This window comes from Suncus etruscus, chromosome 5 (assembly GCF_024139225.1).
Source record: "Suncus etruscus isolate mSunEtr1 chromosome 5, mSunEtr1.pri.cur, whole genome shotgun sequence".
Classification (NCBI taxonomy): Eukaryota; Metazoa; Chordata; class Mammalia; order Eulipotyphla; family Soricidae; genus Suncus; species Suncus etruscus.
Genome location: NC_064852.1, coordinates 45,413,142 through 45,438,977, shown reverse-complemented (window position 1 = coordinate 45,438,977; position 25,836 = coordinate 45,413,142). Strand labels below are relative to the sequence as shown.

Sequence of the window (25,836 nt, the reverse complement as noted above, 5' to 3'; positions counted from 1 at the left end):
AAAATGCGTGTCCTGTCTCTTTAAAAACAGCACGACCAGCCGCCCCCCTTTCGCCGCTGCCGCCTCTCTCTTCATCCTCAGCTGCTGTGGCCTGCGCTGCCGCCGCCGCTGTTGCTGCTGGCTTCAAGGGGGTCTCGGCTTGGGGAGGGGGAGGGGGGCTCGGGGAGCAGAGACGGGCGGCACTCACTGCGCATGTCCCGGGCTGGCGGGAGGCTGGTTGGTGGAAGCCGCGGGGCGGGGGAGGGGAGAGGAAGCCCGGAGCTGCTTTCCCAGAAGGCACCGAGGCGCTCGGGCGACCCGGAAGTGCTTGTTCGTAGCGTGGGCGGGGGGTAGGTGGGTGGGGCGGGGTGGGCGAGGAGACGGAGGAAGGAAGTCAGGCACTCACTCTGCTTCCAACAACCCCGCCTTCTTCCTCGGGGGAAAGTAGAGGAACGGAAGTGGGCGTGGAGGGCGGGGCCTAGGGCAGTCACGTGTCCTCGGGGGGCGGGGCCGAGCCCCCGCAGGAAAAGGCTGTGCGAGCCGCGCCAGGCTTGCCGGGACTGGTTGTGTCCGGTTGGCGGCGGCTGCGGCAGGTGAGGACAAGCTCGAGGGAGAACTCTGAAGCGGACGGAGCATCCTCTGAACTGATTCCCCAGAGGTCTCTAGATTTTCTCTCTGCCCTGGTAGGTGCAGGGTTTGCTTTTGGGGGGTGATCGCCTAACATCGGTGGAAACTGATCTCTGAAGGAAGGCCAGGAGAAGGAATCTGTGAGCAAGAGAGTTCCTAGGGAAAGGATGGAAGCGGATGAGGCAACTGGGAAGGAGGGAAGCGAGGGAGGCTGCTGGGCGGGCGGGCGGGTGGATGGGGACCCGCTGGGCCAGGCCTCGCCAGCCGGCCTGGAAGGAGGATCTTAACGGGCTTTCTTATCTCTGGCGTCCCTGCGAGCTAGCTGCACGGGGCCTCCCGCCCTGAGGAATGGACAGCGGGAGTCCTGAAGAGATGAGAGAGAAACACAGCTGGACTGCAGCTAGGAGAGAAAACAGGATCTTCTGTCGCCCGGAGCACATCAACGCTTGTGGAGCCAAAGAGCTGGAGAGACAGACTGGCATTGGATGCCATGCTGATCACTGTCTGTTGCCTTCGTCCTCGTGTTTTTTACAAGCAACTCCAAATGCTGGATTGGGCTTTTGGGGAAGGATCCCGACTGGGAAGGAAGCCTTAGGGCCAAATTCTCAGACTTGTCACCTTATGCTCAATGCTTGGTGTTGATGCCCCAGACTGGGTTTCTTGCAACCTCTCTGACTGAGACCACTGCAGTGAGCAATGTAACCGAGAGAGCAGAGCCTTCCTCAGCGAGTTTTACAAGCACCTCCAAAATGCTGGGTTGGGCTTTTGGGGAAGAGACCTGACAGGGAAGAAAGCCTTAGGGCGAAATTTTTCACACTTGCCACATACATTATGCTCTGTGCTTGGTGTTGATGCCCCCAGACTGTGTTTCTTGCAGCCTCTGGCTGAGACCACTGCAGTGAGCATTTAGGTTGTAGGAGAGAAATCAACATTCTCTCTTCCGGCTCCAGGGAGAAGAGATTCTGTTTTGTTTTTAATGGACATTTGGAAGTTTCTTTGGTTTCAGATTTTTTTAGGCTTTTGTTGTTCAAGTGCAATCTATCACCTCTAAAGTCCTGCACCATGAGAGCGATCCGCAAAGACTACAAATAAGGGCTACAAGGTTTTGCTCAAATTAATGCTTCCCTCCTAAGCTCAGACTTCAAAAGGGTTGAGGCAGGATTCGTGAGTTTGAAAAACTTTTTTAGTGAAATCGCACTTTTTTTCTTATTCTCAGAACCATGTTAAGTATAAACACGGCAGTCTTAAGTTTCCTTCTAGTGAGGGTACTTGGCTTATGTGTACTTTCTCTTTAGATCAAGAGTATAAATTTAGGTTTCTGTGTGTATTTGTGTTGGTCTGGTTTAATTTTGTTTTAGGTCCTTTAGGACTTCTACCAATTGAAGTTAATCCTTTTTCCCTTCGTTTTACTTCTTACACGTGTTGCTGATGATCTGACATATGCATCACTGTGTGGAATTTATTATTTTCTGTAGTGCAGTAACCTTGTCAGGTGGAATAAAATCTAGACCCCTTGTGATCAAGGTTAAGGTAAAAAGACCTTATCTATTTTATCCCTTACTTTTTCTTATTCATTTATTTGTAATTTTAATTGAAGGAAAAAGATTCTTGCTAGTGCTAGGCAATACAGTAGCCACTGACTACAGGTAACTGTTAAATACTTGAGATGTATTTAAGAATTAATGGTTTTGGGGCCAGTAGGGCTGGCGTTTGCCCCAGCATCCCATATGGTCCCCAGAGCCAGGAGCGATTTCTGATCACACAGCCAGGAGTAACTTACCCCTGAGCATCACAGGTTATAGCCCAAAAACAAAAACAAAAAAATGAAACTAATTGTTTTGAGAAACTAAATCTTCACTTGTACGTCGTGCTTATTTGAACGTGGGGGAAAAGGTGCTTGATTCAGTTCTTGGAATACTTTTAATTACTTATGAAAGATCTATATAGAAATGTTTTCAACTAGCTTTATGAGTGTATGGATGTTCGCCATGCTGCTGGTCAAACCAAGGTTCCAAACTTTGCACTCATGCATTGTACCACTGAATTATATCATCTGCCCCAACTATATTTTATGTAAATAAACATTGATTACTATTTAGCATTCTGATCCTTTAAATGACAAGTTCCAGATTTCTGTCACTTTTTATGAAAACAGTAGTACAGTATGTCATCTTCTTTATGTTTAACTTTCATTCTTTTCTTTTCTTTCTTAGTCACACCTGTCAATGCTTAGGGCCTGCTCCTGGGAATTATTATGCTATATGGTATGGGATGCTAGGGATCAACCAGGATCGGCCATATGCCAGGCAAGCCCCCTGCGCCATCCCTGATTAGCATCTGTACATTAGAAATTTTATTTTTGGGGCCTGAGTGATAGCACAGCAGTAGGGAGTTTGCCTTGCACAGAGATGACCCAGGACTGACCCGGGTTCAATCCCTAACATCCCATATGGTCCCCAGAACCTGCCAGGAGTGATATCTGAGCTCAGAACCCGAAGCATCACCGGATGTGGTCCAAAAACAAAAAAGAAAAGAACGAAATTTTATTTTGTTTTACTTTTAAGTAAAGTTTTTAATTCAACTGTTGAGTTACATGTTTCTGCATGTTAACCGCTTTGTTCTTTATTTCTTGAACATGCATTCTTTTTATGGAGAAGGTGGGGCACACCTGAGAGTGCTCAGAGCTTACTCCTGACTGTATTTAACAATCACTCCTAACAATACTCTAAGACCGTAAGGTATGCTGAAGATTGAGACCAGGTAGGCAAGGCAAGCACCTTACCTGCTATACTACCTGGCCCCATTTCTTCTTGCATTCTATGCTTTGAGGATTTTTTTCTTTTATTTGTTTTGTTTTTTTGTTTTTTTCGGGCCACACCCGTTTGATGCTCAGGGGTTACTCCTGGCTAAGCGCTCAGAAATTACCCCTGGCTTGGGGGACCATATGGGACGCCTTACCTCTAGTGCCATCTCACCAGCCCCGTTTTTTTTTGTTTGTTTGTTTTGTTTTTTGATATTTTTCTTTTAGGTAGAGTTTACTCATCAAGTATTCCTTACTACAGATCTTCTGATACATCTCAATTTTTGCTTGTCTTATGTTGCTTTGATTTCACTATCAACCTTGATGGGAGGATTGAGTTAAAACTAAAAATTTTAGTTTTTTAGCGTCTTAATTAAATGTCTTCCCCTACCTTTTTTCCCCTTCTATTGTTTATTTTGAAAAGCCAGTTACCAATCTAGTTCTTTATAGATTGAAAAAAATTATATTTTATGAAAGTTTTTATCATGAAGTTTTCTAATATTCTTGATATTTTTGTGTGGAACTTCTTTGGCACCCTTCCCTCCCTTCCTTCCTGATGATGAGATTGTATGACCCCAATATATCTGAGAGGGATTATTCATCTTTGTAGTGCTCGGTTACATATTTGCTTTTGATGCTTGCCAGAAGCCAGTTACAAACTTTAAATGACAGTACTCACACTTAGCTGTAGTGCACCATTAACTCAGATCACAGAAAAACAATAGGCAGGAATAAATTGTATAGTTACGAGAATTAAACTTTGCATTCATTGTCACCTTAATCAAACTCATGGCCTTGCAGAAGTCAGACAGGTGTTCTAGTCACTGAGCACCATATGTGAAATTATTTTTACTATTTTGGTTAATTGTGATTCTTGGATTAATAAGTCAGTGTAAAGAAATGCCTTGCCTATGTCCATTTTTACTATTTTTAATAACTTCCTAATTACAATCTTGGCATTTATAGATAACTTCCCATCTCTGACTTAAATTCTAGTTTCTGATCTTTGGGGATGGGGGTTCTGTTTTTACTGGCTCATTTTTCTTTTTCTTTGATTTTTCCTTATATGCTAGTTATATTATAGAAAGATATAAATCAATCATAAGGTAATGCCTTTCTCAAATATGTATGTTATCCCTTATCCCTAAAAAAGATTCCTAAGTGTATTGTTAGTTCCAAGTCACTAATTTATGTTTAGGACATAAATTTAAGACTTCCAGACACATTCATTCTATTATACTGTTTTATACCATTTTTCTTCAACGTATTTTTATTGAGATTTTATTATATTTCTGCTTCTAGTCAAAATTGGTGTTTTATTTTGACATGTTATAATTTAAAATTTCACAGTCTCATATAAGAAATATATTTAATTTTTTCAAGCTGTTTTCTCCTTTTTCAATGTAAACAGCTTTAAATAGAAAAGTAAATGCTTGAAAAGTCAGCTCCTTCTTTGGACTTATAAAGGCTTACTGTATATGCTAGATTTTCCAGAATATTGTCCACTGGTGTGGACCAAAATAGTTGGGCCTTTACTTCAACTTGCTCAGAATCCATTAAGTGCACTTTTTGTTTTGTTTTAGTTGTTGTTTTGCTTGTTTGGGGGCCACACCCAGCAATACTCAGAGGTTACTCCTAGCTCTGCACTCAAGTATCACTCCTGGTAGGCTCAAGGGACTATGAGATGTCAGGGATCCAACCCAGGTAGGCCTCATATAAGTGCCCTACCAGCTATGCTGTATTCCAGCCCCAAGGACTTGATTTTTGGACACAGTAGCTTTACCACTCTATTTTCCCCTCTCAAGAGACAAATAGTTTCAAAACTTTTATGGTAGTTTTTAGGATATATTTCCATGTGATAATATATATAATCAATTTATTTACTTATTTATTTTGGGGGTTTTGAGTCACATCTGGCAGTGCTCAGGGGTTACTTACTCCTGGCTCTACGCTCAGAAATCTCTCCTGGCAGACTCGGGAAACCATATGGGGTTCCCGGGATTCAAACCACTGTACATCCTTTGTTGGTGGCGTGCAAAGCAAATGTCCTACCGCTGTGCTATCTCTCTGGTCCCTATAATCAATTTTTAATTTAAGCTCTTAATCATCCTTTTAGTGTCATTTTATTCAATCTTTTTTGTAAGGTACTTAGAGTATTTTAAAATATAGTAATACAGCATGACTAAGGAGTGTATACTTTGCTGTACAATTCTATCTGGCAACTTGTATCCCTCAGACAAATTTTCTTACATTCTTTTTATAGTTTACTTATATTCTGGGGGAAGGGGAATTTTGTATCAGTACATAGACAGTGTACACTCCTCCCTTAAAACTTTTTTTTTCCTTTTGTCATACACCTTTTTGAGTAATTTACTCTTTATGGTGTTTTATTTTTTTTGTTTTTTTTATTTCTGGGTCACACCCAGCAGCAGGGGTTTCCCTAATTCTGCGCACAGAAATCAATCCTTCAGGGATGCCAGGGATCTAACTCGGGTCGGCAGCATGCAAGGTAAATGCCCTACCCACTGTGCTATCTGTCTGGCTCCTTGATTAAACTTTTGAGACTTCATTTCTATTATGCTTTTCATTATAAGAGCCATTTTATGATGTACATCTTTTATGGATTCATGGTTATTTTTATTCTTTTTCTTCTGTGTTAATTATAGTTTTACTTTGAGGTTTATTTCTACCTGCTTAGTCTATTTTCCTTTTTCTATTAATATCTTTAAAATCTTTTCAATTTAAAGGCTTTCCACAGCTACCTCATTCTGGATTGTGTGTTTAAATGTATATTAGGGACATTAGAAGTTAACTTTAGATCTCAGAGGTTTGCTTTTGATGCCTCCTCAGAAAGATTTAGCTGACACATTTTTGTTTCGTTTCTATTTTGATGTTAATTTCTTTAGGTATTGATTTTTTTATTAGTCATTAAGAGTGGGAATGAGAAGGCTTTTCAAATATTTTTTCTCTTAGTCATTGGTTCTCAAATTTGGCAGTGTACCACCACCTACCTACCTCCACTATGTTTAGTAACTAACTGTACAGATATATATATACCTTAATTTACTTGGCCTACTGTCCCCATTTTGGAGGGACTGGAAGATTGGGAGACTACTCAAACTGCCACCCTGAACTACCTTTAAGCAGACATTCAGAAAGCATCTCATCTGCTCAGTTGCACTGGAAGCACTACCGCTCCCAACCACACAACAGGAGGGGCGATGTGAATATTGCCAACTTTGGGAAACACTATCTACAGACATTCTTTAGCAAAGGTAGACTGCTCTGAAAACTAGCGGATAGAAACTACAAGTGCTGTTGAACTTCCTACAGTATACAGGATCAATACAGGACAGATAATGAATTGTTTAAAGGTTTCTTCCTATCTGGAGAAAACCTGTTCCAGATTAGCAACCTGATTGCTTTCACTTGGCTTCTCAGAGTTCAAGAATCTCAATATTCAGTTGTTTTAATCTGTGCCAAGTGCTGTGCCTTGTGTTCTAATGTAGTGGGAGTCGGTGTAGATTCTTGTACTTTATTTGTATTACAGAAGTTTAGTTTTATATAACTTTAGTTCTAATTTCTATCTTTAATTTACTTGGCCCATACCATTGAATCATTGAAGCATGCCTATGCATTCAATATATTATGAAGCATTTTGCCCACATTTTCCTCAATATAATTTATGGTTTCAGATCAAGATTGTTAATCTATTTTGATATGAGTTTTGTGCGTAGTCTTTGGGTTGTGGTTTTTTGTTTTGTTTTTTGTTTGTTTTGCATGTAACTATGTAACTGATCAGTTTTTTGGAGAGGTTTTATTCTTTTTGTTTTGTTTAGTTTTGTGGCCACACCCAGTAATACTCAGGGATTACTCCTGGCTCTGCACATAGGAATCAACCCTGGTCTGCAGTGCAAGCACCCTACCTTTATTATTCCTCTCTAGTCACAAGATAGATGTTCCGTTTGTCTGGGACCAGAGCGGTGGCACAAGCGGCAGGGTGTTGGCTTTGCACATGCTGACCAAGGATGGACCGCGGTTTAATCCCCCGGCTTCCCATATGGTACCCCAACCCAGGAGCCATTTCTGAGTGCATAGCCAGGAGGAACCCTTCAGCATCACTGGGTGGGGGGCACACTTGGTCATACTTGGTGTTACTAGTGACTCTGCACTCTGGCAGCATCCAATGAGCTCAGAGAACCATATGGAATGTTGGGAATTCAACCTTTTACACCATCTCTCTGGCCCCAGAAGAGGGCTCATTTCATTTATGTGATGATTTCATTTACTCCGTATACTTCAGTGAAGAAGTATACTCCTGCAGGATATTCACTGGATTCAGTTTACTTAAACCAAAAATTGGTAAGTGAAAAATGTTGTCACTTTCTGTAGTGATTCATTCAAAAGGCAGATTCATTCAAGTGATATTTTAATAAAAGTTTGAGGAAACTATAATTTTAATTTAGAGTACTTTTATTATAGCTGAAATATTTGATTTGTTTTTCTGTTAAATCCATTAATCTTTTTTTGTTTTGTTTTGTTTTTTGGGCCACACCCAATGGGGTTACTCTTGGCTAAGAGCTCAGAAACCAATCCAGGCTTGGGGGACCATATGGGACACCAGGGATCAATCTGAGGACCCTCCTGGGTCAACTGCGTGCAAGGCAGGCGCCCTATTGCTGCTCTACTGGTCCGGCCCCTTAATTCACTAATCTTATTTTCCCCTTAATTAAAACTGGAAAAATAATAAAATATATGTCTAAACATACTGTGTTATGTATATAATTTTTATATGTGTGTGTGACAAGTTATGTTAAGTGGTAAATATTAGGAACTATGTAAAAGAGATTCACTTTTAAAAGTTGAACATATGTTAGTGTTTCTGAATTTAAACAAAAATGTAGAAATTTCTGGATTTAGATAGTAAACCTGAGAATAAGGTATTATATAAAAATAAAAATAATTACAGTCTGGACTGGAACAGTGGCGCAAGCAGTAGGTTATTTGCCTTGCACGCGCTAACCTCAGATAGACCATGGTTTGATCCCCGGCGTCCCATATGGTCTCCCAAGCTAGAAGCGATTTCTGAACGCATAGTCAGGACGAACCCCTGAGCGTCACCTGGTGTGGCCCAAAAACACAAAAAATTTACCATCTGAGGTTAAATAAAGTCTTGGATTTGGGTATAGTTCAAGTGTTAGAATACAGTCCTTGTGGGGCCATAGATAAAGTACATAGGGCTTTTGCCTTGCAAGTAGGTGATTCTGGACGGAGGAGCCTGATTCTGGACTGAAGGTGGTTTGAAACCCAACATGGTTTCCTCGTTTCTGCAAGGAGTGATTTCTGAGCACAGGGCGAGGAGTAACCCCTGTGTGCTGCCAGGTGTGACCCAAAAACCAAAAAAAATAAAGAGAGAAAAAGAAGAAGAATATAATCTTTGCATAGAAGACCCTGGTTTTGATTCCTGTCATTGCATTCCCTCCCTATCACCTTGTTAGGTATTGTCACTGATGACCCTAAGCCTCCCTCTAGATTTGCCTTGTCCTACTGCCCCAACTTTATTGCAAGTATGTTCTTCCAAACAGTAGTAACAGGAAAAGGCCATTTTTATACTCTATGTTTCAATTTTAAACAGCATTGATAACCTTCCTGGTATGAAAGTAATGGGAAATTAACTTTACTTACATACCTATTTTCCTTATATAATTTTACATAATCAAGATTTATGTGTTTACTATTGACCTGCAACATAATTTCATGGTTGTTTGATCTTATTTTATAGGATCCAAAGCTCACCATCACTGTGTGTTGAAACATGCTTTAATTTTCTGAATTTCATGGTTATGTGCCCTAGTATTCTAGTTTGATAAGGTGATGCCTACTACTTTATATGTGAATCAAAGTTTTACTAGAATCTCTTAACTTATAAATTTATACTTATTATCTTGGAGTCTTTCAGCATTTGATTTTTTGTTGTTGTTGTTGTTTTGTTTTGGAGCCACACCTGGCAATGGTCAGGGGTAGGAATTACCCCTGGAGGTGCCTAGGGGACCATATTGTATTCTGGGGATAGAACCCTGGTTGCCTTTGTGCAAGGCAAGTAACCTACCCACTGGTTTTTCTCCAGTACTGAAGACCTAATTCCTTACGTTTAAATTTTATGATATATAAATATATATATATATATATATTTGTTTTTGGGCCTCAACCAGTGTACTAGGGCTTACTCCTGATTCTGCACTCAAGAATCACTCTGGGCAAGCTTAGCGAACCAAATAGAGGTACGAAGGATTGAACCAGGATTGACCACATGTAAGGCTAGCACCCTACACTCTTTATGTCCCTTTAACTCCTTTAGTTTTACGTTTAAGTATATAAATTAGGGATTGTTGTGGGTGTAATTTTCATTGTGATCTATGCAGAAACATTTAGAATTTTATAGTCGTTTGTCTTTCTTGTAGTAACAAGAGTTATTATAAAACATACCCAACTTTTTAACTTCTATGACAATTTTTTTTAATTTTTATTGTGGGAAAATACATTTGAAATGGACAGTTCAGTAATTATATAAATGCATTTAGACTGTTTCATGCTCCCTATCACAGTCCATCTTTGGGCTTTTTCTTTTATAAATCTGAAACTTAGTATTCATTAAAAAGTGACTTGAGGGACAGATAGGTGGCGCTAGAGGTAAGGCATCTGCCTTGCAAGCACCAGCCTAGGACAGACGGTGGTTTAATCCTCTTGTGTCCCATATGGCCCCCAAAGCCAGGGGCGATTTCTGAGCACATAACCCAGAAGTCACCCCTGAGAGTCAAACAGGTGTGCCCCCCCCCCCAATAAAAGTGACTTTTGGACTAGAGAAAGAACAGGGATTAAGATGCCATTTCTTTTGTATTTTGTTTTGTTTTTAGCCACACCCATGGCACTCAGAGTTTACTCCTGGCTCTGAGCTCAGAAATTGCTCCTGGCAGGCTCAGAAGATCATATGGGATGCCAGGGAACAAACCCAGGTCCGACATGGGTCCACAGTGTGTAAGACAAACTCCTGACCACTGTGCTATCACTCCAGCCCCAAGATGCCATTTCTGTCCCTAGTACCACATGTACTCCAGCATTTCCAGTGTAGCTATGGAGGCCGTCCAGCACTGCTGGTGGTAGCACAGATAATCCCCAGGCCTACCCAATTAGCATAGCATCCTTGAACCACAGGTCTAGTTGGCTGAAATTTGCCCAGGAGTGACCTACAGATCATTGAAGACTGCTTGGAACCCACTCTCAAATAAAATAGCTCTTCATTTTCTTTACCTCACTCCCTGACACCATTCTACTTTTAGGCTTCTTGGTTTGGACTGTTGTACTGCTTATAATTACATAGAATTATTTTTTAGTGATTAACTTGATTTATCTATATCAGAATGCCCGGCCTTTCTAAGTTTGAGTCTTCCATTGTATGAATGTGCTATATTTTGCTTCTTTTTTCCTGTTTGGAAGGAAAACTTCCATGTTTCATCAGCTTACATAATACAACTATAAATGTATTATATAGTAACCCTTTATGTCCCAGGTTTTATCTCATTTTTATAGGTTCTTAAAATGACTTGGTAACATGATAATTTCGTTTTTAATATTTTGAGAAACTGCTATCTCATTTCTGTAACTGCTGTATTATTTTACATTCTGGACAGAAGCTCACAAGAGATTCAATTTCTCACCATTGTTGTAAGCAGTTGTTACTTTCTTTTTCAAATAATAGTCATTCTAAAATATTCTAAAATATTTCAAAATAATCTTGATTCCCTTTTGCCTAATGATTACTGCTATTCATTGTCTTTTTAATTTTTTTTTAAGGTCACATAAGCAAGTTCTCAGGGTTTTCTCCTGGCTCTGCTCTCAGGGATCACCCCTAGCATTGTTTAGGGGACCATATCAGTTGGGGGGATGGAATCTAGATTGGCAGTAGGTGATGAAAGCACCCTAGTCACTATACTACTGCTCTGGCTCCTGAATCTTTTTTGTTTTCTAGTTATTTTTTTTCTTTTGGGCTACTCCTGGAGATGTTCAGGGATTACTCTGCACTCAGGAATTATTCCTGGCAGTCTTTGGGGGACTATATATAGGATGTTGGATATCGAACCTGGATCAGCCATGTGCAAAGCAAATAGCCTTCCTGCTATACTGTTGCTCTGGCCTCCTCAATCTTTTTATATGCTTACTTGCATATCTCTGTCAGAGAATTGGGCTTTTTGGTTATATTTTGTAATTGTGTTTTTATATGCATAATAACCAGTGATTTGCAAATATCTCCTTAAATTTGTGCATTTCCTTTTAACCATGTTTTAATAAACAGTTGTTCACTTTTATGAAGTTATTTTATGTATTTTTGGGAGGAGTGCACTGTTTTAACAGAGGAGATAGTGAAATTATTACACAACTTCATTGTTATGCAAATAGCATAAAGTATAGTAGAACACTGTAATAGCATCATCACCTTTTGGTACCACTATCTACAGTCTATCATTTACCAGAATGTTGTTCAGAACTCATATATCTCTAAATTGAGTCTTTTGTTGTTAGAAGAAAATGACTTCTATGTCTTTATAATCCATTATAGAATTTTAACATTTACATTTAAACAAACTACTGATTAGGAAGTATGTCATTTTGCTATTTTTATTATGTCTTAAAGCTTTTGTTCCTCACTTCCTGCATTGCTCTATTGTAATGGTGTGTGTGTATGTGTATGTTTGGTTGAGATTTGGGGATAGGGAACTACTTAAATACCTTTATCATTTCCTTTTGTATGTATTTATAGATTTTTTCTTCTGTTGACACTGGATTAACTTTAACATCCTAGAATTAAAACACTCTAAATGTATCATTGCCTGTGTTACTTCAGTAACAAATAAAAATATTCTCTTTTCTGCTTGCCCCTTTTAGTTTTTTTATTATTATTTTATTTATGTTGTTGTTTGGTTTTGAACCATACCTGGCAGTGTTCGGGTGGTTACTTCTGGATCTGCACTCAGGAATCTGCTGCTGGGGCTCAAGTGAACTGTATGGGATGCTGGTGTGAAGCCCCCATTGGAAAATTGATGCCCTACTTACCCTTACTTACCTTACTCTGGCCCTGCCTTTTTTTTTTTTTTTAGGTTGTTTTCCCCCAAGAGGGGAACTACTGATATCTACAGTGATAATCATCGTGGTGCTTTAATTTCCCAAGTTATGCACAACACAAAATGTGAAGTTAAAAACTAGCTTTCAAAATTAACTCATTTTTACCTTTATTGAGAACTTTATCTTTTCATTTGACATTGAAATCTGTGACTTTTTATTTTACCTTGAAGGATTTCCTTAAACAGTTTCAAAGGTTAACTGTGCTCATAAAATCCTTCAGGTTTATTTATATGGAATTTTAAATTTTCCCCACACTTTTAAAGACTTTATTATTTATTAATTTTGATTTTGGGCTACACCTGGCAGTGCTCAGGGGCTTAGGGTTTACTCCTGACTCTGTGCTCAGAAATCACTCCTGGTAGCTTGGGGATTCATATGGGATACCTGGAATCGAACCTAGGTCTGTCCCAGCTGCCTGCAAGGCAAGTGATCTATCCCTGTGCTATGGCTCCGGCCCCTCTCCAACACTTTTGGGGGGGAGGGTTTGGTTTTTGGGTCACACCTCCAGCGCTCAGGGCTTGCTCCTGGCAGGCCTGGGGGACCATATGAGATGCCGGGATTCTAACCACCGTCCTGCATGCAAGGCAAACACCCTACCTCCATGCTATCTCTCCTGCCCCTCTCCACACTCTTAAAGGAACAATTTGTTGAGTGACAGTTCTTGGCTAATATTTCTTAGTAGAATTTAAAATATTAGTCCACTTATTGCAAACTTGATGTGAATTCTGGGTAGGATCACAACCTGTGGTGGTGCTGAGCAACTTTGGTCGCTGAAATTTATAATTTTTTTGATGGTTGTGTGTATGTGAAAACTTCCTTCTTCTGCCTTCATGATTGCCTTAGTCTTTAAAAAAGATGATTGTACACCAGAACAATATATGGAGAACTGAGGTTCAAACCTAGGTCATGTGTGTGCAAAACAAGTGCTACTTAATCAGTGTTCTGTCTTGAAGAATACTTCTATCTTCTATCTTGAAGCAGATCCTTTTGAGTTTATCCCCTAGCTTATTTGAGGTTCTTTTTTTGTTTTGTTTTCGTTTTTATTTTGTTTTGTTTTTTTGGGTCACACCCGGCAGCGCTCAGGGGTTACTCCAGGCTCTACGCTCAGTAATCCAGTAATCGCTCCTGGCAGGCTCTGGGGACCATATGGGATGCCCGATTCGAACCACCGCCCTTCTACATGCAAGGCATGTACATGTACCTTCATGCTATTTCTCCGGCCCTTTTTCTTTTTTTTTTTTGTTTTTGGGTCACACCCCATTTGAGGTTCTTAAATGATTATATTATATCAAATAAGGATAATTTTTGGCTTCAAATATTCTCATGCCTGACCATATTTATCCTTTTGGAACTCCTTAAATTTTTTCAGTAGTTTACTTGATAATGTCTCACAGGTTCCATGGACTTCGTTCAGTTTTCTTTTTAGTTTTTAGAATTAATATTTTCTGTTGCTGTTCTATGATTCTCCTCCCTCCTTCCCTCCCTCCCTCCCTTCCTTCCTTCCTTCCTTCCTTCCTTCCTTCCTTCCTTCCTTCCTTCCTTCCTTCCTTCCTTCCTTCCTTCCTTCCTTCCTTCCGTGTTTTAGTCACACCTGGCAGTGCCCAGGAGTTTACTCCTGGCCGTGTGCTCAGAAGTCACTACTGGCAGGCTCAGGGGACCATATGGGATGCCAGGATTCAAACCGGGATCTTCCTGTGTTGGGCACGTGCAAGGCAAACACCTTTCCGCTGTACTATCACTCCGGCCTCCTCTGCTCTGCTTTCTAATCTGTCCAGCAAAGTATTTACCTTAGTTACTATCCTTTTCAGCTCCAAAATTGATTTCCTTTTTGTTTTCTGTCTCTATGGAGGGGTTTCTCCTGGCTCTGCACTCAGGAATTGCTCCTAGTAGGCTTGGGATCCTATGGAATGCCAAGGATCGAATTCAGGTCTGTCACAGGTTGGCCCTGTGCAAGGCAAATGCCCTTACCCACCGTATTATTACTCCGGCCCTCCAATCCAAGTTTTGATATTTTTCATAGTTTGTTTCTACTATTGAGAAACCTAAGATTTAAACTTACAGCTTATCAGGCCTGTTTTGAGCCCGTACCTCTCCTTGAACATGCACAGTAATTTTCAGATTTCTTCCTTGCATATACTTTTAAATACATTGTTAATATCTGGCTCCCAATAGAAATGATTCATAGTAAGGAAAAAAAATGGGTTCTGTCTTATTTTTTAAACCTTTGGGAATTATTTCATCCGAGGAAGACATTTATTTAACAATGATGGATGGTAAAAAGAAGCAACAAGGAGCTCTGTGCCTCCAAATTTGTGTTACAGGGTCCTCTAAGGCACTCCAAGAACACTGCCATAGCTGCCTTACTTTGGTCTTTGTGATGTTAAGTTGGATAACTGCCAGTGTACTCAGCTGAAATTGAACAAAATAAATGGCAATTTGCTTTTCAAATCTTCCCCTGGAAATTACAATCTTTAATATGCCCAAAAATTTTAATATAGTTATAAGAGAGATTCTGCTACTGTAGTTCTTTCCAAGTGTGGAGAAGATTCTTAGTACTTTCTACTCTGCCATCTCTTCAAAAATCCACCAAGAACATTTTTTAGTTAACTATATTTGAGTTTTTCATTAGGCATTATGAGCAAAGAAAACTTCTGATTTAGTTTTGTACAGTGAGCCTTATTCGTATTTCCTTGTGTCCAATGTTTCTTGGAAAGCACATATTCCTTTCTAATGAAACTAAGGAGGTTTATGTTCTTAAGTATGTAGCCAAAAAAAAAAAAATCCATCAGTTATACCAATATGCATTGAAAAACTTGTCAACATTGAATACCTAGTTTGATAATCTTGATATTAATTTTTCCAGAATGTATCAATCTGCTGTATTTTATTCCTTCAAATATAAGTAAAACTTCATTTGGATAATCACACCACAGAGATTGGCACACATCAAAAAGAACAGGTACGACCAGTGCTGGCACTGATGTGGGGATAAAGGGACATTTACTTATTGCTGGTGGGAATATCAACTAGTGACTAGTCCAACCTTTTTGGAAAGTAGTATGGATATTCCTCAAAAATCTAGAAATTGAGCTTCATATGACCCATCAGAATGACTCCTAGGAATCTACCCAAGGAGCCCAAAAACACAATATAGAAAAGCCCTCTATATTTATGGCAACAGTATTCACAATAGCCAGAATCTAGAATCAACAACCCAAGTGTCTGAGAACAGATGACTGGATAAAGAATCTAGTACTTCTATAACTTGAAATACTATGCAGCTATTAGGAAAAATGAAGTTATATATTTTTATACATGATGGCTATGAAAAATATTATGTTGAATGGAATGAGTCACAGAGAGATATAGAATGATTTCACTCATTTGTGGGATCTATAAAAAAAAAAGAGTGTGCTATTAATATCTCGAGACAATAGAGACAAGGACTGGGAGGACTAGTCCATGATAGGAAAGCTTATCACAAAGAGTAGGGAGGTGAGGTTAGGTCAGAAGGGACTACTGCTATGATGGTAGTTGGAAATACTGTGGACACAAATTGGGTGCAGAAATGAGATAAAGTGAGATACAAAATGTAACAATATTGCAAACTAGTGTCTAAAAGAAAAGGTGGGCAGGGAAGTCCCTGTCCCACTGTCCCAGGGCAGGCAGGGGAGTGGTTAGCGGGGAGGATGGGAGGAAACTGGATATATCGGTGATGGAAAATGTGTACTAGTGAAGTGCGATGTACATTGGATGACTGAAAATCAACTTTATACTGTGATTCTCAGTGATTCAAAGTATATATTAAAAGATAAGCATACAAATAATATTTTGTTTATATAAAATATATAAAAGGAACAGGTCAGAGAATTAGTAATATGACAGGTAAAACACTTGTAAATCACACAGATAACCCAGTTTCATCCCCCACCCACCCATTTAAAAAATTATATTGTCCTGTGTGCCTCTCAGATGTGATTCCTGAGTAAAATCCTGTGTAACACTTCCCCCCATCAAAAAAAAAAAAAAAAGAAGGAAAATTTTTACTTCAAGAATGCATGACTTTTATTGATTCATGAAAAGATATTTGATATTTTTTTTTTTTTTTTTTGGTTTTTGGGCCACACCCGTTTGACGCTCAGGGGTTACTCCTGGCTATGTGCTCAGAAATCGCCCCTGGCTTGGGGGGACCATATAGGACACCGGGGGATCGAACCGTGGTCCTTCCTTGACTAGCGCTTGCAAGGCAGACACCTTACCTCCAGTGCCACCTACCCGGCCCCGATATTTGATAATTTTACTAAATTAAATTTAAAAAACTTTAGGACTGAGAATGTGATTTAGTTTTAAAGTTCATGGCCAGTGAGGCCCTTGGGTTTAATCCTTAGCAATGGGGGCAAAATTACTATCTCAAAAGTTAGTCTAGGTTTGTTTTCCCTGGATTGTTAGGTTAAAAGACAATAATTAGAACCATCCTAAAGTGATGAAGTTAGTTGACTTTGTATGTTCTCTAGAGAAGACTTACACACCGTGGATTGGTGGGAAAACATTTGACATCTTTTTGACTGAATGTTGAGCTATCTTTATACATGAATTGGTATTACTATTTTTTTCCTGGTTACTTAGTAGTTTGTTGCTGACCTAATAGTTAATAAAAAATATATTCTAGAGACAAAATATAGTTAAATGTTCTGAATGAGAGTGTGGAGTCTAAGAAGGAACAATGAAAAGAAGAGAAAGAAGAGTTTAGTTTCATATAATCCCAGGAGCAGGGAATGATATTCTTCATAACTCTCAGAGGTTTACTTATACATAATCCTTGAGATTTATAGGAATGAATAATGTCATATAAAGCCATTTTATTTGATAAGAGGAAACTCAATATAACCATGATTGAGCATTGGATATATTCATTTTGCCATCTCCTTTGTGTAACGTGAATTTTTTAGGGGTGGTGAGTGCAAGATAGGGGGATTGGTTTGGCTTGGGCCACACTTAGCAATGCTGGTTCATCCTGGTGTTGGTAAGGGATTGAACAAAGGCTTCTAAATAATACAAACCATGACTCAAAGCCCTTTGAGTTCTTTCTTGGGTCCTTCGTTAACATATTTTTCAAAGAAAGCATTCTAACTATAGATATAATGGTAACCAGTTAATGTTTTTCAATATAATTTTAAAATCTCTTTATATATGTGAAAGTTGTATTAAAACTTAGTCTGAAGACTCAATGTCTGGAAAATGTACTAAGACTGTTCTGATTAGGCAATTTCAGGGGGCACTTTATAATTACTATCTTTTTTTATCCTTTGTCATGCTAAATTTTAAATGGCTGGTAACTTTCTGATTTATAATATAGAAGCACTCTGGAATCAGAATAATGAGAATCTTCTCTGCATTTTCAGGTTTCCAACTTCATGAGTGCATTAGAACTGCATAGAACATGGGAGTGTCAAATAGGATCACTTAGAAAATGGGAACTACTGAAATTTTATTTCAGGATTATATTTCTTTTTGAAAATATTTTTATTTGGAATCTATAACATTAAGTTCTTAAATAACCTCTCGAATATTATTTTTTAGGACTTCAATTTCTTAAAATGAGCAGTCGTAAATCAAAGAGTACCAACTTAGTACATCCAGAGATCCTTTCACAGGTGAGTATATTTCTTACCATATGGTTGTGATAAGAAAAATAATAATCTTTATTTGATTTTTTATAGATTTATGAAGAATCATTGTTCATATTTTTATAAAATGTTTATGTTTATAAAAGAATATCTTAATGCCACTTCTAAATTTTATCCATTGTGATTCTATGGATAATTGTAATCCTAATATATACGTCATGTCTTCCAAAATGTGGCTCGATTTTGCTTTAGTTTAGTATTATCTTTAGAGTTAGTGCTTTTATATTAAATTTAATTTCTTAGTATTTCATTCTTTTTAATGTGATAAGTGGAAATTTTTAAATTTAATTTTTTGACTTGTTCACTTCTTGGTGACTAAATGCATGTGTTTTATTGCTCTCATCTAACTGCTCTTACTAGAATCTTCATTAAAATGTTGATTTAAAAATATAAGTGGTTGGAGCCAGGGTGATAGAACAGTGGGTAGTATGTTTGTCTTGCATGTGTTGATGTGGGTTCAATTCCTGGCATCCAGTATGGTCTCTTGAGCCTGCCAGAACTAATTTCTGAGTTCAGAGCCAGAAGTAACCCCTAAGTGCTGCCAGGTATGGTCCAAAAGCAAAAAATAAAAAACAAACAAAATAAAAGTCCTAAGTGGCAACAGCAGACATTTTGGATTAGTTTTTGAAATTGTAAATGCATTTGTTCTTTTATTATGACTATAATGTTAACTGTAGATTTTTATAAATTTCTTAATCAGATTAAAGAGGTTCCCTAATATTCCTAATCTGTTGAGTATTATTGTCATGATCATTTAATTTTAAGTATATATTGCATTATAAAAGGTAGTTTGCTCTGCATGTGGCCCATGTGGCCGAACGTGGTTCAATCCTAGGCATCCCATATGTGTTTCCCTAACCACTGCCAGGAATGAAACCTGAGCACATAGCCAGGCATAACTCCTGAGTACCACCGGTTATGGCCCACAAACCAAAACAGAAAACTTACAACTTACTTTTTTTTTTTTGGTTTTTGGGCCACACCCAGCGGTGCTCAGGGGTTACTCCTGGCTGTCTGCTCAGAAATAGCTCCTGGCAAGCATGGGGGACCAGATGGGACACCAGGATTCGAACCAACCACCTTTGGTCCTGGATCGGCTGCTTGCAAGGCAAACGCTGCTGTACTATCTCTCCAACAACTTACATTTCTTAAAACTAGAAGAGAGAACATATTTCAATCTAGTTACATTTTCTTTTAATAAGAACTATGACATCCTTATTATAATCTTGCTTTCTTTCATTTTTCTCTGAGTAGTAATACATTTTCATGACATACCTAAATTAATTTGTAAGCATCTATGTATCTGCCTTTCCTTGTAATTTTTCTAATTTTGGGATGGGATTTTAGGAAGTCTCTTTAGTTGTGCTGAGAGCCAGCCCAGCTACATCCAATGATGCTTAAGAAGGGTATGAGGAATCAAGATTTGGTCCCTGTGTTTGTCTTACTCTTTTATTCTAAGGTGAATTAAAATTTTAATTCCTTACAAAAATATGTTTCCTGGAGCCAGAGATAATAGTACAGCTAGTAGGACACTTGCCTTGCATGTTTGATCCCCAGCATCCTATATGGTTGTCTAAACCTGCCAGAAGTGATCCCTTAGCACAGAGCCAGGAGTAAACCCTAAGCTCTGCTGAATGTGGCCTTAAAAAGAATGTGTATCTTAATTCATTGATTCTTTACATCCCAACTTAGATAATTGTTCTACCCATACCTCTACTACCCCATAGTTAACAATCCCTTATATATAGAGTCACTACTTTGCAGATTGCTTCTTTTTTGTTTGTTTTTGTTTTTGTTTTTGGATCACATCCGGCGATGCTCAGCATGAGCTGTCTGCTCAGAAATAGCTCCTGGCAGGCACGGGGGACCATATGGGACACCAGGATTCGAACCAACCACCTTTGGTCCTGGATTTGTGCTTGCAAGGCAAATGCCGCTGTGCTATCTCTCCTGGCCTGCAGATTGCTTCTTTAATGTATTTTAAAAGTCCTTAGTAGCTATATGATCTTTGAAAAAAATTTTTTTCTTGATGAATTCTGACTTCTTTGGAGGGAAGTGTGTCTCATATCAAAGCCAGGACATGTGTATGAGGCCTATGATCTACCCCCAGGACATAATTGTGGTCCAAGAATTCTTACTTTTGTATTTTGGGCCATACCCAGCTGTGTTCAGGGTTTACTACTAGCTCCTTGCTCAGGGTTAAATCCCTGTGGGCTCTAGGGACCATATGAGATACCAAGAATCCAACCTGAGTCTGTCATGTACTTGCAAGGCAAGTACCCTACCCACTGTAATATCACTCTGGTCCCAAGAATTCTGGCTTTCCTGATAGATGCAGATGAATTGGTCTTGAGCTAAACAAGTTCAGATTATGTTGGTTTCTAGAAAAGTGGATAGTGTTGTGGTGAAGGTGGGAGGGGGAAAAGAAAAGAAAAAAAAACAATTATTAATTTATTTTAACCTTAATAAATCTTTCTTGATGTTATTCTCTGACTGACATGTTATGCAGTGAGGCATTCTTTAACTCGCATGCATTAAAATCAACTACAAACCAGCTTTCAAATTGCTGATATAGCTAATGACATTCTCTCTTACTGAACTTTCCATGACTAAAATTTTCTCTTTTTTCTGGGACTTAATAAAATAGGTAAAAAGAACCATTAAATTTACAATTCATTAAAAGTACCAGAAACCTTGTAGAATAGGGTTTATTTAGGGAGGGCTAAATTGTATCATCAATTTTTAAATATGTATCAATATTTTATTGCATTATGAAATATTTTTAACTTATCTTCATTTTATTTTTATTAGATACAAAGGATTTTACGTGAACGATTTTGTCATCAAAGTTCAAATAATAACCTATTTGGAGTTCAAGGACAGTATAAGTAAGTTGAGCTATATCTTTATTATGGTCAATTATGGTGGCCTGCACACTTTCAAAATGTATTCATCAATTTTATCCTAAATGAGCTAATAAATAATTTATAGAAGTAAAAATTTGGTTTTCTTGGTACCTGCGGGATAGTAATTATGGTCCCCCAAACACTACCAGGAGTAATACCCTGAGTGCAGTGTAGAGACAGGCATAGCCCCTGAGAATAGCCAGAAGTACTCCAAAAACCAAAAGGGGAAGAAAACCCTGCTTAATTATAGCAGTGTTAGGGAGGAGGGAGGGGAGAGTTGGGGTAGAGAGGGGGGAGGGAGAAAGAGGGAGAGAGGAGGAGGGAAAGAGGTGAGAGGAGAGAGAGAGGGAGAGAGAAGGAGGGAAAGAGGGTGAGAGGAGAGAGAAGCTCAATATTTCTTAACACTACCAACCCAACATGGGGGGGAGGGAATAACCTGCCTAATTATAGCAGTGGAGGGAGGGAGAGAGAGAAAGAGAATTATAACAGTGGAGAGAGAGAGAGAAGAGGAGTGAGAAAGAAGTTCAATATTTCTCAACGGGGCCGGAGTGATAGCATGAACGTAAGGCATTTGCCTTTCATGTAGAAGGTCATCAGTTTGAATCCAGCTTCCCATATGGTCCCCCGTGCCTGCCAGGAGCAATTTCTGATCATGGAGCCAGGAGTTTCCCCTGAGCACTGCCGGGTGTGACCCAAAAAACAAACACACAAAGAAAGCAAAACAGTATTGCTCACCATACCAACCAACATTAGTAGCCACAGGAACAATCAAGAAAGGGGGCAGTAACCTGGAATGTGATGTGAAAGTGCTTTCTCTGCTTAAAGAAAATAGAATTTCATGGCTATTCTGAATAATTAATTTTCTCTAAAGAAAGGGGTTGTCAGCCAAGTAACATATTTGTAGAAATCACAAATCTCCAAAGTCAAGTGCAGCTATAAGCATTCCTATTATGAGATATCCTCAGACTTTCATCATTGTGTAATCTTTTTAGCTGTTAATACATAATATTTGGACTTACAGTCAGTTCTCATCAGTCAGCTGTGGAGTAAAATGGCATAAGAGTTGTCACTATTTTTTCTTGTCCCATATACTACTTTAAAGACCAAGGTATTTCCATCTTTCCTGGTGTCCCCTTGAGGTTTGCATAGAGAATTAGTGTTGCCCTGACATGTTCAGTATTCTTCTTTGTACGACTACTGAGATTATAGCTCACATGCCCAGAGCAAGAAAGTAGCTGATTTTCTGTGCATACTCAAGTAAGCTTTTAAAAGTATTATCTTCAAATTATTTCAGCTTTCTTTTTAAAATTTGGCCTTTTTTAATGCCATTTCAGACACTTAATTGAATTATTAAAAAGAACTGCTATCAATGGAGAAAGTAACTCTGCTCTTATTATTGGACCTCGAGGATCTGGAAAAACCATGGTATGTGTTAACATTTTTCTGTTACTTGTTTGGAACACAATTTTCCTTCTTTGAAACAATATAAATTTTATCTAATTTGCGTTTAGGAGGGAAAATTCCAAGTGATTCTTCTTTTTCCACCCTTCTAAATTTCTCTACCAATCTGATTGGGTTAAATTATATGTTCAGTAACAATAGCAATCTCAGTATGTTTTTTATTTTGCCTTTGTTTGGGGTTCAGTAACAATAGCAATCTCAGTATGTTTTTTATTTTGCCTTTTTTGGGGGGCCATACCTGGTTATGCTGAGGGCTTACTGCTGATTCTGCACTCAAGAGTCCCTTTGGCAGTGCTGGGTATGGGAGATGTAAGAAGCATATAGAATGCTGTATTGCACCTTTATTGGCTGTGCACAAGTTAAACTCCCTCCCCAATATACTATCACTCTGACACCACTCTTCAGTGTTCAAAACATTTGATTAATTTGATTGGATTACTTCAGTATTTTCTTCTATAAGTACCTTAGGTTTTTGGTTTGGGGCGTTTTATTGTTTTGTTTTGGGGCCATACCCATCAGCACTCAGGATTTTCTCCTGGCTTTGCGCTCAGAAATTACTCCTCTAAGGCAGAGGAGTACTCTGGTGGACCATATAGGATGCTGGGGATTGAATTTAGGTCATCCACATGCAATGCAAATGCCCTACCCATTGTGCTATGCCCTGGCCCCAGGAATAGATATTTTAAAGCACCTGCTGGCTTTAAAGTGAAGTCAATTATTGGGCAGCACCTGATACTTCTTTTCATTTGTTTTTTGTTTTTGCTTTTATTTTGGGGCCATACCCAGAGCCACTCTGGGGTTGCTTCTGATTCTGTGCTTAGAAATTACTACTTGGCACTGCCAAGTTGGCAGGCTCAGGATTGGGGTCATATGGGATGCTGGGCATTAAACTTGGCAAGGCAAACGTCCACCCTGTGCTATTGTTATGGCACCTCTAAATTTTTTGCTTGGTTTTTGGTCCACACCGGGGCTGCTCAGGGATAACTCTTGGCTCTTTGTTGAGGAATCACTCCTGGTGGGTTCAGGACCATTTGGGATGCTCGGGATAGAACCATGGTAAACAAGGCAAATGCCCTTTTCACTGTGCTATCACTTTAGCCCTCTATATTATTATTATTGTTTTGGTTTGGTTTTTGGGCCACATCTGGTGATGCTCAGGGGTTACTCCTGGCTATGCACTCAGAAATCGCTCCTGGCTTGGGGAAACCATATGGGGTATCCCATATGGCATGCCGGGAATCAAACCTAGGTCTGTTTTGGGTCAGCTCTGTGCAAGGCAAACATCCTACTGCTGTGCTATTGCTCCAGCCCCAAATTATTTTTTAAATGGTTTTAGAAAATCTGTAACTGAGGAAGATTTTCATGTTTTAAAAATTATATGTATACAAAAGGAATGGTTATTGTATCTGATATCTTGTTGTAAAACCAGATTACTGGGACTGTAGTGATAACACAGCAGGAGGGCTTTGCCTTTGCACTTCCTGACCAGAATGGACCTGGGTTTGATTCCTGGCATCCCTTATGTTCCCCTGAGCCAGGAGTGATTTCTGAGTACAGAGCCAGGAGTAACCCCTGAGTGATGCCGGATGTGGCACGCGCGCACACACACACACACACACACACACACACTTGCTACTTGTATTTTACAAAGATAGTGCAATAACAAATAGTAGAATACTACATGTACCAGGAGTAACCCCTGAGCGATGCTGGATGTGGCACGCGCACATTTGCTACTTGTATTTTACAAAGATAGTGCAATAACCAATAGTAGAATACTACAAGTATCATAGTATTTAGTCTTTCAAAAAGTTTACCAGTAGTCAGTGCCTTTATTAACTATTTCTTCTTCTCACATAAGCCATGTTTACGGAGAAAATTTTGTGTATAGAGCCCGTATTCTTAGTACAAGAATATAATTTGTATTGTACATTTTATAATATTAGAAGCAATAGTACTTCATTATTGCTTTTTCTTTTAAAACCTTTTTTTGTTTTTATTAAGTGTTTACAATTTTTAAAAATTACTTTATCACAATTGTATCTAAATACAAAATCACACTTAAGGGGAGAGGATTGCCCAGAGTGGAATATGCCCTGTTCGCCTACTGCACTGCCCCTTACCCCCGCATATATACCCCTGACCATTGTTGCTGTGACTAATATTAAAATGTATTTAGTGACCAAAGAACTTTTCAGAGAACTGGAGAGCTGGTTTACAGAATTGAGCTTATTTAGGTGGTAAGGTGAAGGAGAAGGAAGTATACAGGGAGGGATCCCTGGGACATTGGTAGAGAGAAGTAGGGACAATGGTAGTGAGTGTGGTGTTAGAATAGTATTATAAACCACACAGTGCTTCAAATAAGAAAAATAAAAGACTTTAAAATCAGTACAAATTTTTAAGTAGGAGCTTGGAAGATGTAAAAGGACTGGTGCACATACCTTGCACGTTAAGAACTCAAGTTTGGGCCCAGAGAGATAGCACAGCGGCGTTTGCCTTGCAAGCAGCCGATCCAGGACCAAAGGTGGTTGGTTCGAATCCCGGCGCCCCATATGCTCCCCCGTGCCTGCCAGGAGCTATTTCTGAGCAGAGAGCCAGGAGTAACCCCTGAGCACCGCTGGGTGTGGCCCAAAAACCAAAAAAAAAAAAAAAAAGAACTCAAGTTTGATTCCTACCAACTCAGAACCTCCAGAACTCTGTAGAGTATAGCCATCAGCACTGTTAAGCAAGTGTCAGGCGAAGCACTGAACTATTAGGCTTGCACAGCAAAGCCAAGTATCATTGGGAATGATCTCTGAGGATTACTGGTGAGGGCCTCTCCCCAAAATATAAGAAAAGAAAAAGTATAGATTATGAAGTGTATGATTTACACTATGCTAAAACTTGTCACATATTAGAAATCAAAAAGTATAAGTCAGTAGTTTAGAAACTAATTTTATAATTATAAAAATGTGAAGATCGATAGTTAAGCAAATAGTTAAGAAAATAAGATTATCTGCAGCTTTTGAGTATGATCATAAAGTTTATTTTAGTAGCAATTATTAGCATTTATTAATTGTGATTTTAAATATAAATACTATGTTTCTTTAATAAAGATTTTCTAGCAACCAACAGGACGAATTCTTAGCCAACTGATGTGTCTTATTTTTCCAGTTTTTGTTTTGTGAAACATAACAAAGTGTTTCTCACAGTATTTAAT

At 38.9% G+C, this 25,836-nt stretch overlaps 1 protein-coding gene across 1 annotated transcript in view; it reads left to right on the top strand.

Annotated features, from left to right (window-relative positions):
* Window positions 1-18,163: 18,163 nt before the first annotated feature.
* Window positions 18,164-25,836, top strand: part of ORC4 (origin recognition complex subunit 4) — a 32,510-nt gene continuing 24,837 nt past the window's right edge. The window contains exons 1-3 of the mRNA XM_049773058.1: window positions 18,164-18,237; window positions 21,082-21,158; window positions 22,511-22,601. Of these exons, the coding sequence (XP_049629015.1) occupies window positions 18,181-18,237; window positions 21,082-21,158; window positions 22,511-22,601 (225 nt within the window). The 5' untranslated portion in view covers window positions 18,164-18,180. The remainder of the gene's footprint in view (window positions 18,238-21,081; window positions 21,159-22,510; window positions 22,602-25,836) is intronic.